Source organism: Lytechinus variegatus, chromosome 19 (genome assembly GCF_018143015.1).
Source record: "Lytechinus variegatus isolate NC3 chromosome 19, Lvar_3.0, whole genome shotgun sequence".
Taxonomy (NCBI): Eukaryota; Metazoa; Echinodermata; class Echinoidea; order Temnopleuroida; family Toxopneustidae; genus Lytechinus; species Lytechinus variegatus.
Genome location: NC_054758.1, coordinates 4,726,346 through 4,739,379, shown reverse-complemented (window position 1 = coordinate 4,739,379; position 13,034 = coordinate 4,726,346). Strand labels below are relative to the sequence as shown.

The 13,034-nt window shown below is 36.6% G+C and overlaps 1 protein-coding gene across 4 annotated transcripts in view; it reads left to right on the top strand.

Annotated features, from left to right (window-relative positions):
- The window catches only part of LOC121405677 (SH3 and multiple ankyrin repeat domains protein 3-like), an 86,820-nt gene that overhangs the window by 33,162 nt on the left and 40,624 nt on the right, over positions 1–13,034 (top strand). For all 4 annotated transcript variants that reach the window (XM_041596574.1, XM_041596573.1, XM_041596576.1 and 1 more), the window contains exons 3-6: positions 3,391–3,462; positions 4,063–4,188; positions 4,775–4,955; positions 9,378–9,529. In XM_041596574.1, the coding sequence (XP_041452508.1) occupies positions 3,391–3,462; positions 4,063–4,188; positions 4,775–4,955; positions 9,378–9,529 (531 nt within the window). The remainder of the gene's footprint in view (positions 1–3,390; positions 3,463–4,062; positions 4,189–4,774; positions 4,956–9,377; positions 9,530–13,034) is intronic.

The window sequence follows — 13,034 nt, the reverse complement described above, 5'->3', positions numbered from 1 at the left end:
GTGAATTGATGATCGTCTGTGGGAGCCATAGGGGGCGTTCCCACCGCCATGATGAGAGATTGTTATGTGTCATGATCTCCTTTTTGTTTAAATCACGCAACAACGTGATCCTTGTTGAGGTCGGTTGCTTGGCATCTGTTCCTATCCAAAGAAGACTGTTAGTAGTAGACAGGATTTAAAGTAGTAGACAGGATTTAAAGGTACCATTTATAGGTAAAAGACAGTAGTTGCGGCAAACAATCATTTTATGAGAAAGTCTTTAAAATCAAGGTTAATCGCCACAATACTATCCTAGATCTATAGTTCTGGTACATTGAAATTAACTTATCTTTGTGAAATAATGAAATTTCAGCTGAACACCGATAATTCTGATGATCACTGACACAGGAAAACATATGTTGGTCTAATACCCATTTTCTTTTCATTCATTTTGCATAATTAACACTTTAGTTTAATTAGACCAACTACTGGTATATGGACTAAATGGCTTTGGACCAACTGGTTATTAGACGGAATGGTATTAGACTAAATGAAAGTAGACCATGTGGCGAGTGGACGAAATGATAGTAGACAAGTTGGCAATTGGACGACTTGGCATTAGACGAATTGGAAATAAACTGTCGGATCCTTGGGCAATATCAAGAAATGAGAAGGCCTGTACTGTATATGAATCTTAAAACGATGCTAGTCAATTTCTTTGCCAAATTTACTTGATATGAATCATCATGTATTTGGGTTGTTTTTATATTCATATTTAGACATCTCTGTGCTGTTACCCTGTGTAAGCCTATATTTCTATTTATGCATGAGAGTGAATGTCAGGGTTTCTATTCATCAATGGTTAGTCAGTTTGCTAGAGGTTTTTGACACTGTGTGGCACACTGCTGTTTGCAACATTGACTTCTCGTTCATTTCAAATAGCTGACAGAGCAGCTGAACTACACTACTCTGCATGGTCACGGAGAAAAGATGGCATGATTGTATTTTTCTCAGAGAGTTTTTTTTACTCCATCTTTGCTCGTTCATGGCATTTGATTACACTGTATTGAAATATGATATTACAATTGAAAGCTGATGTTGCCTATTCAGTATGCCACTTGGTCTAATTCTGCTTTGCCCGATAGCCATTTGGTCTAATCATTGCCATTTAGCCAATTATCTTGTATGTCCTATTCAGGATGGGGGTGGGGTCTTGTTTTCTTTGGCAACCAGTCATATTGACTATTTTCGCCATTATATGCTTTTTGTGCCTGTGCTAGACTTGTTTCTAGACCTGGCAAAAAAAATAAATTCAGGGCTACTTTGCATGACTAATACTGTCTAAATCTGCAACATTGGATAAGCTTTAAAATTTCCAGGACTCCTTTTTCTACTTTCCAGAGCTCTTTCGAGCATTTTGGGGGCTAAATTCCCCCCCCCCATGTAATTTTTTCCCTGTTCAAGACCAACATGTTGTTTGAAAAGCAGTCAGGGTCTGTGTGCACAGACTAGTGGTAACCCTCTCAGGTCAATCAGACAGGGGAAGTCCCCTCTTTGGGGTCAGCTAGGGTCATGTAAAAGCAGCACACCCTGCCCCCCCCATGACGGATCCTCCTAGTGGTCGGGGTGCAAGGGGTGCGTCCCCCTTCTGTAATTTGAGAAAAGCTCATTGAGCATTCATACATCTACATCTAAAGGAAATTGTGATTTGCTAATTGTGCCCCCTCTTTCAAAATCCTGGATCCACCCCTCCCCACCTCTTGCCTTGATGCAGATCTTGTACATGCAGGCCTACACACATTACAATGTGATGTCTGGTGTTTTTTTTTTATTGTAAGTTCAATGTAAAATACCTATGTTTGTTCATAAAAGAAGTCTCAAAATAAAATCTCAGGTTCATTCATCTTCAATACCTGACGTGCTTAGCACTTTCCCCTTGTGGAGGAATTCTACTCTTGTGCCATTTTTGGCCAATCTCTTGTTACGCAGCGAAGGAAAAAAATGCTTTCATCTTCAAAACTTTGAAGCAGCATTTACCCGGGGAAGAATGCCAAGAATGAAATTTGAAATAAAGAAAATGTCTTCTGCATCGAAGAAGTAGAAAATTCTTAATTCATTAGACGTACTTCAAATTTTCATGTCAAAATAATTAGCAAAGTTTTTAATAATTGTTGAAATGTGGGCCTCTTTCAAAGGATATTTGTTACTCATGACCAGGCTGTTGTAGCAATCTTCTTAAAGGGGCACACATCTGCTATTTTGCCAGTCTTGCCTGTCAAACTTGTCAAAAGTTGTCAAAAATATTCTACATGTCATAACATCCTATCAATATTTAGTCGCAGGTCTCTAAAACTATAAATCACCAAAAGAGATGAAATGATTTACACCTGATATTCTAGAGACCTATTTTGGGAGTAAAATTACCCCCAATTAAATGCCTGGTGTCTGGTATTTACGCCCCTAGGGACCGGTCTATTCTGACTCATGACCCCTGTGGTGTGACCTTTCATGACACCAGCATGACCTCCGCTTATTAGACTCAGTGGGCAAAAAGTTTTCAGATGGGGGTGCAAGGAGTGAAATTGATTTCCCACTAGAGTGCAACCACTATAGTTTTGTTTTGTTGAAACTTTTTGACGTTCTTGTTTTGTAATCCTCTGTTCAGTTGTGTTTACTGTTTAGTAAAGTTAAGCTCCAATTAGAGCCTTTCAATGATTTCCCAAGTATTCATGTTGGCCTATGTGTATAAATGTAATTTAGAAGTAAGCTTACAAAGCTTTCTTGATTTTGCATTAAACATTGAGCTTTCATCTCTGTTTAAAGTACATTCATCGGGGGGGGGGGGGGCTCTGTGTATAAATGTAATTCAGAAGTAAGCTTTATTATGCAAAGCTTCTTGAATTTGGCATAAATCACTGAGCTTTCATCTCGGTTAATATTCACTCAATAACACATCTTTGTTTAAATGAACCACAGTTAAATAAATCAAGGAATGGATGGCAAAACTGTTAACAGACAACATTTTGAACCTCGAAATACTTTTTGCAGTATCAAAATGTGCTTGAGTGTTCATTATTTTGAGATGTAATTAAAACTTTTATTTTGGTGTCTTTATTCTCCCTTTTCTTTTTTTTTCCTTTCTTCAAACAGAAATCAGTATTATGCAAAGCGTCTTGAATTTGGCATTTATCACTGAGCTTTCATCTCGGTTAATATTGTTTGATTAAATGAACCACAGTTCAATAAATCAAGGAATGGATGGCAAAACTCTGTTAACAGACATTTCGAACCTCGAAATACTTTTTGCAGTATCAAAATGTGCTTGAGTGTTCATTATTTTGAGATGTAATTAAAACTTATATTTTGGTGTCTTTATTCTCCCTTTTCTTTTTTTTTTCTTTCATCAAACAGAAATCAGTATGCTTCAGGAAGGATGAGCGTATTTGGAACATGAAACAGCACATCCTTCAGTGTCCGGATGTGGTGAGTCAAGTTTGGTCATAGGACCCCCAAAGGAGGGGGGGGGGTATTTTCTAGATATTATATTAGTTATTAAGTTGAACCATGAACGTAACATTGTTATCAGTAACATTGTTTGACTCTCCTTACCATGGGGGGGGGGGTGTAGACCCTTGCCAACCCCACCCACATCCCCTTGGATGTTTGATCCACCTTTATTCAATTTTGTTGCATTTGTCATTTTTCCTAAAAGCCCATCGTCATTTAGAACAGTATAATAGACAGATTTGTTGACGTTGTGCATGTTTCTTTGAAAAAAAAAGAAAATCAAATTTCCTCCTATATGAACCTCTTCACTCATGAATGTAGTCTGTTTCACTAAAGATAAGAATTGTGATTTCCACTTCTCACCAATGTATTTTTTGTCAGCTATTGATATAACAGTAGTCATCCCTCCATATTGTACTATTTCAAAGTTCTTTCTCGCTTAAATAAAATATGCTCTGGTAATAAAAAATTGTAGTGTCAGATAAAACTGCTGGTGATTAATAAAACTTTCATGAATCTTCCTCTCTCACACACTTTCTTTCTCTCTCTTTCTCTCATTTTTATTCACCAAACTAGGAGCTACCAGACAGCCGTAACCATGGTTTCTACATGCTTCCGCAGAATAACAAGGCTGGTAAATTTCTTGATGAGGAGCGTTTGATCAGCGACTACCCGATAGACCAAAGGAAAGCCTACCTTGAGGTATTATATAGGAGTGATAACAGTTTTAATGGAACGAAATGTCATAGAATGGTTTATTGTTCTAAAGGAAAAGAGAGAAAAAGTTTGTTCACTTAATCCTTTAGTTGGTATAGGTTAACACAGTTGTCTATGCAGCATCGACAAATAGTGACATAATACTGCATAGCCATGTGATAAATCTGGCATGTACATTGTAACAATAAGAGTTGGAATTAGAATCTATTCCAAATCTCACTAGCACTGTTTCAGCATTCAGCATATGTCACTGCTGGCCAGATGGGGTCTGGGGAGGGGGCCATGGACCTCCAAAATATATGTCATGACCAAGAAAACAAGGAAAGAAAGAAAAGGAAAGAAAATAAGTGATATTAACTTCTGGATATTATGTCAAAATCTATCACAAAGATAACATATTTAAAAAGTTTTTTTAGAAATTTCCTTTAATACTTGTTTGCAAGATTTTAGAAATTTTTCCCCATGCCCCATGTCTGGCCCCATCAAATTTTTGGCTCATTATGCCACTGGTGCCAGATATATTCAAAAGGATGAATATTATGTGGAAGTACTCTTTTGTATCTTATTTCAGTTCCGTTACAAGAAGAGGGTCTACAGACAGCTCAACCTGGATGTGGCCCAACTGAAGAAGTTCCACACCAAGTCCACCCTGAAGCAGTTCCTGGACTACGTTAGGAACCGGCAAGTGGACAAGATCAACAAGCTGGCTGACAAGGGCCTGGACCCAAACTTCCATGAAGAGGCTACTGGAGGTAAGAGGCAAAAAATTGAATTCTGAAAAGGAATGATTCAAATGGTAGAACTCAAAGACGGACATTGTGAACTCCAACATTACTCAAACCATGGTATAAAGTTGTGGTTTATATATCTGAGTGTGTAGCGAACTTATCGTAATGTAAGTGGCCATGCAGTGGTACATAATATTAGGTGGTACCTGTGCCTATGGGATGGTACAAATGTTGCGCATTTCAGCCTTCTTAGGCTCTATTGCAACAATCAGAGTAAAGGATGTTGAACAGGAGAACATTTCATCAAGGTGTCAGATCTGAGAAGTTTCCTTGATTTTTGATTGGCTACGAAGCATAGGTATCTGACTTTTACTATTTTAACTGAGAAAAATTGCTGAGAAAGATGAAGCATCTGACAAATCCTATCATTTAACACTCCCCTAATGGTAGTCAATGGTCAATGGTAGTTCTGCTTTTAAAGAATCCTTTCAAGTTTGTTGAAGGATCATGATCACAACTCAGAACCTCTTACCTTCTCTTTGGGAGGAGCATTTCATGGAGAGATTTGTCAGTGAGTTTCAACGACAACCGTTACAAGCTATTGAAAATCCTTGCATCTTCATTGGCTGTGAGCAGGTTAGTTGGTGAACGTCACTGACAAGACCTATCATGAATCACTCCCCAGATGGTATGGTAAACTGGCCATTTGTCTGCTGCCAACTCGTCCAATTACCACATGGTCTACCTTCATTTAGTGTAATGCCATTCCATCCATCAGCATTTCATCTAACAACCATTTGGTCCAATCTAATCACCATTTCATCTATTACCATTTCGTCTAATAACCAGTTGGTCTGCCAACTCGTCCACTCACCACATGGTCTACCTTCATTTAGTCTAATGCCATTCCATTTATCAACATTGTTTAAAACAACCATTTGGTCCAATAACCACTTGGTCCAATCATCACTTCGTCAAATCACCATTTCGTCTATTACCATTTCGTGTGTTACCATTTCATCTAATAATCAGTTGATCTAATACCCATTTTCTTTTAATTTATTTTGCACATTTAACACTTTAGTTTGATTAGACCAAATGGTATATGGACAAAATGGGTATTGGACCAACTGGTTATTAGACGGAATGGCATGAGACTAAATGAAAGTAGACCATGTGGTGAGTGGACGAACTAATGGTAGACCAAATGATAGTAGACTAGTTGGCAGTTGGACAAAATGGCATTAGACGAATTGGAAGTAAACCGATGGTAGCCAAATGATAAAAAGCCATTGACTTCACTGATGATTGTTATAAGCTACTGAAAACTCTCTTATCTCATTGGCTATGAGCAAGTTATTCAGTGAAAGTCACCCAATCTTTGCTGTATGAAACACTCCCTAGCTGAAAGCCCATTGTCAATAGAAGTCCTTGGAAGGAGGTCCAAAGATCATGGTCATGTAGTATGTGACATAGATTAGCATAGAACTACTCAGACCCTCTTACACTCTCCCCATCCTTCATCGTCGTCATTATTTCACCTCAGTCACATACCAGAGCCCTCCTAGAATTCCTCTCCATTCCCAGATCTTTAACAACCATGCAGGGTTCATGCTACGACTCCCATTAGGGAAAGGTCAGGCTACTGCAACATTGTACCCTTGTTATTGAAAACAATACCCCCGCAACAATTCCATGTAGACGATGGAAAAACAACCGCTCCCTGATTTGCGATGGGAGACGGTGGGTTGGGGGATGGAGATGATAATGGGAGTTTGATATTTGGGTAATGTTTTTGTGAGTGAGGAAAAGTAGGTAGGTTCGGTCAAAACTTCAGTCTATTACAAAATGGTAATAGACAAAATGGTGATTAGACAAAGTTATGATTGGACCGAATGGTTATTGGACCTGATGGATGGAATGACATTAGACTAAATGAAGGTAGACCATGTGGTAAATGGATGAGTTGGCAGTGGACGAATTGGCAATTTACCTCCCCTACCTACACTCCTAGCAATTGTAGACATCACTCATTATTCCATATCAGTGATATTGATATTTGATAGTCAGTGCCTATCCTCTATCAGGCATCATGTCTCATTGAGATATTGTCTTGAACACTTCTAGGTCATCAGCTAGCCAGGACTCTCTGATTGAGATATCTAGTTATTTTCCCCTCTATATACTATCCTCAAACTCCTTTCTTATCATTTCTCTTTCATGCTAAATTTTCAATTTTACCATTTTCAGAATTTGTAATCTTATATAAACCCCCATAAGATAACAGTTCTGCAATGGAAGAATTCATGAACTTGTTTCTCTTTATTACATTACCTCTTAAAAGATCTGAGCTTATAATTGTTCAGTTGTTTTCTTCATATTAAATATAAAATTCTCTCAGATCATCAATCGTGTAATTCTGTCTACTTATTGTTTATTCTTTGTATCTACTTAAGCTAATTGAAATATAGAATTTAACCTAAAACATTGTGAAATTAGATATAATGAAAATGATGCAAACTATGATATAAAAAAAGCATAATTATAACAAACTAGTGCAGAATGTAAAAAAAAATTCACCCTGCAAATCTAAACTCACAGAACTTTGTGTGAATGGTTATAATTGAATCTTTTCATTGAAGAAAAGACTTATGAGAGCTTGACCTCTTGTGTCATTTTAAACATTGGCTAGGAATTCAATCTACATTTACTAACCATTGCTATGGCTGTCCATGGAAGATAAATCTCATAGAATTCATTTTCATGCCAGAATCACTGTCCTTGACCGCATGTCTCTGCATTGGTCACTAACAATGTGTGAAAGTTATTCATCTGGGAGTTTTATTACATATGATATGTGAAGGGTCAACATTCCACAAAGCCAATATTTTTTTTGTCTGAAATATAGCCCAAGAGAGAGATATGCATGCTTTCTGTATTGTTAGTGAGTCATGACCATTTTCATTTTTCATGTATGCAAAGTAGGTTAATAATCATGTAGACTATTATTTCACTTCTTAAATAAGATTAAAGTTGATTGGTTTGATTTTCCTTGAAAAAAGAGTGATAGTAATAACATTGTTAATTTTTCACATAGGCCTCTATCAATATTCCACCATTATTATTTCTATGATTGATAAGAGAAATGTTGTAAGCTATGTGTACTTTCCGTAGAGGGGAACAATATGTTTTTATATTTATTCATAAAACCATGTTTATATATCACACATGTGTAATAGGAGAATGATATGTACATGTATGCTACACGATATGGTAATCTTGAGCAATACCATGTTTATATTTCACACTCTGTCGGTCAATACTCCACAAAGCATATATATATATAGTAAATAGTGGTAGTAAAATACGCGCTGTGATTTGCTGGATTTGTACCACGTGACCTCCCTTCAAAAAGTTATATTGTACATATGTACAATATAACTTTCGATTTTTGGATGGCAAAATCCATGATGGGGGGCTTAGATTAAGGGATCTATTTACTATAATAAATAGTGAACGTTCTATCATACAATATTACTGGACTATATGAACTCCAAATATAAACTTATCCCTCGTGCAAGCCTATTTCACCTCGGCCTTCGGCCTCGGTGAAATAAACCTGCACTCGGGATAATTTTATATTTGTCGTACATATAATCCAGTATATTGTACAATAGATTGTACACTATTTATATAATATATATACATGTATATTACCTTCAAAATATAGCCTGGGATTATGATATGTGCCCTTTTATCATGGGGGGTATTCATTCTTTTGTGATCTGTTTAGGTCAAGATATCCCAAAGTCAATATATCTCACCTTGAAAATATATCTTGGGAGTATGAAATGTGCATTGTCAGTGCAGGGGAGGAGTAATGCCATGTTTATCTTCCTAAAAATAGATTTGTAGTCACCCAAATATATCCCAGGGCTGTTTTTGGAGGTATGAAGGGGCTTTGTATTTTGAGGTGTAGTTGACCTTTGGGGTTAGTCTCTGATCCAGACTTTCAATGTATTTGAAGAAATATTAGGAAGTGTTTCCTCTTTTAAAATAATTTCTGATTTACTAGCAAAAGTCGGATTCATGACCTGCATAATCTCCACTTCCCCTTGATCCCAGTTCCCTCTGTAAATCTCTCTCGTGATTCTCACAACTAATTTTTTTAATAGAAGAGGGGGAACGTATACCTCTGAAGAGTTAAGGTACAATTTCTTCACCATAAATGGAAATTTGTGCACAATTTTTCTGACAACTTCGAAGAAAAGTTTATCTCTCCTATTTGTAATATTTTACATGGAAAGGGGTGAAAATGCACATTTTTGGCTGAAATATGGGATCACATCCTGGAGGAAACGCTCTTAATACCTCAATTGTTATTCGTGAATTTATATGTGCAAAAATTAGTCAGTTGCTTGTATTTGCTTCCGCCCTAACCCATAGAAACTCCCCTGACGATCGCTGTTGCTATGGACCGCTCCGAGGACGTGCTTAAGGCTCTCGTCAATGGTGGCGCTCATCTAGATTTCAGGAATCGTCATGGTTTCACCGCAGTTCACCGTGCCGTCCAGAAGGGCAACATTAAATCACTTGACGTAAGTTGTAAAATTTGTAATCGCTGTAACACCAACAGATGCAATTGATCTTGTATTTTCTAAACTTATTTTTGTGGGGGCATTGTGGTCTAGTGGCAAAGACTCTGATCTCAATTTTTGGAACGTGGGTTCGAATCCTAGTCATGGTGTGTTTTCCTTCAGCAAGAAATTTACCCACATTGTGCTGAACTCAACCCAAGTGAGGTAAATGGGTACTGCGAGGAAGTAATTCCTCAAAAAGCTGTGAGCACGGAATCGTTTGACTAGCTTAGGCGGGGTAATATTTCGAGCAACTTGAGCACCTTACAAGGTGGATACATACGCTATACAAATTCTAAATCATTAATATTATTAACCTGTTACATAGATTTTTAGACTGACATGATTTAAGTAGCAAATAATACCCCCCCCCCCCCGCCCCTTTCTATTTTCAATGTATTTTATTCAAACTATTATAAGAGATATGAGGCTGGGGTGTGCCTAGGCTAATCGACTGAGACCTGAAAATTATTTGCTTGAATAAATTCTTGTAATTTCAGACTTTATGATGACTGGGCAAAATTGTAATTAATCAAACAGTTAAATAACATGAAATTTTAATGCATAAATTGCACTTAGCAATAAACCATTGCTCATTTTATGTTAAAGGTCAGTATGAAATATATACAACTTTTTCATTAAAGGAGACACCCGAAGAATCCAAAGTATTTTATAATGCCTTTTTGTGGTCATCATTGTAAAGGGGAAGTATTACTAATCAGATATATAACTTCACTTTTCAAAATAGTCATTAGAGTTTGCAGAAATCAGCTCTCAAAAATGATTTATTTTCATGCCATATTTCTGCCTTCCATCGGTCCTCTTGCGAGCTCCAGCTGAGTGACGTCACACAATGAGCGTGAGCAGCTGAGCTGACAGCAGCCCATTGAAGACGATCTTTCCAATCAGCGTTTTTTGCTCTTAGAATTGTTTATTCCTCACAAGATTGGTCTTGTTATATAGATAAAAGTTTGAATTTACTGAACAGTGAAATAAAGTGCACATTTAACGTATTTTGGTAACCGATATTTAGCTTAGAAAAAATGATTTTTTTTTTCAAGAAATATATTTGAATAACAAAGCATATTTTCACTTAGAAATCACACTTGCGACAAATTGATATTATAATCAATATAAAGCATAGACATTCTTCGTCACGACTGAAAAAAAATTATGAAATTTCATTACGTAACAAAGTCAGGAACCACAAAATAACATGGCAATATCCATCGCGAAATGATTGAAATTGCAGTTGAATTGCCGAAACATGATTAGCCCACAGCGGCGAGCGGACTTTGTTTCATATATCTTAAAAGCCCACTGTAATGTAGGGAATGGTCTGTGGCCAAACGTGTTGGCCATCGTTTTGTCGTGTGCGAGGACCCTGGTTCAAAACTCGGATTGACTTGGGTATTTTTTTTTATTCCTTCTCGTCCCTACCCAGCTTTTTTTTCTTGTGAAATCCCATTCAGACCTGTATTTATCAAATCTTATTTAATTGCTGCTTTTGATTTTCAAGTTCTTGATTAGATTCTACTCTTATTTGGGATGGGAGGGGTACAGGATGAGTTAAAAGTCAAGTCCACATCAACTAAAAATTATTTGAATAGAGTAATTTCCCTTGCTGTTTTTACTCAAAACAGTCACAAAACAATGATATGCAAATTAGTGTTGTCACATCACATTCGTTTCTAATTTTTTTGTGGCATTTTGTTTTTTAATTCTTTGCAGATTTGAGTATAGGAATTTCTTCATCCGAACACAATAGGTTACATTTACGGAACTGTAACTCTAAATGTTATTTGGAGGAATTAAAATCCCTCTGAAAATTTTTCAGAAAATAAATAGAAAATTAAATATCAAATCTACATGTCATGTAAATATATCAAACAACAAAATACAAAAGAACTTAGTGCGTGTGACATAACGGTTAGTGTAATTTGCACATCGACACAGATGAGCATATCATCGTTTTATAAATTAGGCAAAATTTCTCAATGTTAGAGTAGTAATTATATAAATTTGAATCAAAGTTTTTATGAAATTTCCTGCAATATCTTATTTTTCTTTAAATTCAAATGAATTTTTGATTGTGTGGACTTCTCCTTTACTCTTAATGTAGGGAATGCATAGCAATATTTATCCAGAAACAAAATTGTCTTAAAATATGCAAATCTGTAATTGGGCACATGTTCACTTTTCTTTCATCCAGGCCACTTCCTCACACCCACCAGTCTTACAGTCTTAGAACAAAAAAAATGATGAACCATCACACAACAGCACACAACATTCAGTGCTTCACAATAAATATTTCACTTCTGTTCATACATGTACATGCAATAAATATTGTGGAAAACAAATAAAAGGCGTACCCATATTCAAATACCGTTTAAAAGGACAAATATATTATACCTTTCGAGAAAAATCAGCACGTTAGATATCTGATAACAAAACACAAATATGGGGCACTGCAAGAAACTTATGTTCCATTGCAAATCAAGCGTAAGTTTTAAATTCAAATTCAAGCGTAATAAGGTCGAGTTGCAATAGCAGTTCAACTACATGTACATGTTTGTCTTTAATCAAAGGACTTCCCCTTGATTTGGGACGTGTGATTGATTAGAAAATTTCTTGCAAAATGCCCTAATAACATTAAAATTGTTTTTTTCGTTTTAAGTTGTGTGTTCTTATTTTCGACAAGCTGTATTCCTGTCCAAGTCAATTTTTTTAGTTCTCTCCAAAACTGTGCTCAAAATCGTTTCCAAGATCGATAAAGATAAATTTTCTGTTGCATCATTATCAGTCCAAAACTTGCACCGTAGCTCCTGGAAAGAGTGAAGAAAAAAATGGCTATATCCAAATCAGTAAGAGGACATGATGGAATCTCCCAGATTGAAGTAGCGAGCAGAGACCAGAAGTCACCAGAGTCAGCAAGTGTGCAGATCTGTGTGTAGAAGAGAGAAAAAATAAAGAAATAATTTAAATAATCAAATCAAAGTATGAATTTCATTATCTTGATGATTGACGACGTGCGGTGGCATGTAATTCCCGGTCAACAACAAATAATAGTAGGTTTAGACACCTGAAAAATTCCACTCAGAACACTGGTGCTCTACCTCAACGCTCAAGTGATGTTTGTGTAGGCCCCACTCTACTTACCGCTTAGCGGTAGTGAATCACTTGAGGTACGGTACTCTGTGTCATTACAAAGAGTGCATTTATCTTCATTGTTTTATGTTGAAGGCACTACGCATTCATATGTAGAAGCACTCTAATCAGACAGAAACACCAGACTCTAGTTTTGGCCAGGAATCAGCATGATCAGGGTAACCACTGCTGAAAATTTGTCTTGCTTCATGACATCGGCATTATGGTGATATAATTCTGTGTATCTGGATGTATACGATACAGGGCTCTCCTGAGCATGCATAAACGCATTGGGTACTAGACCTGTGTATAATAAAAA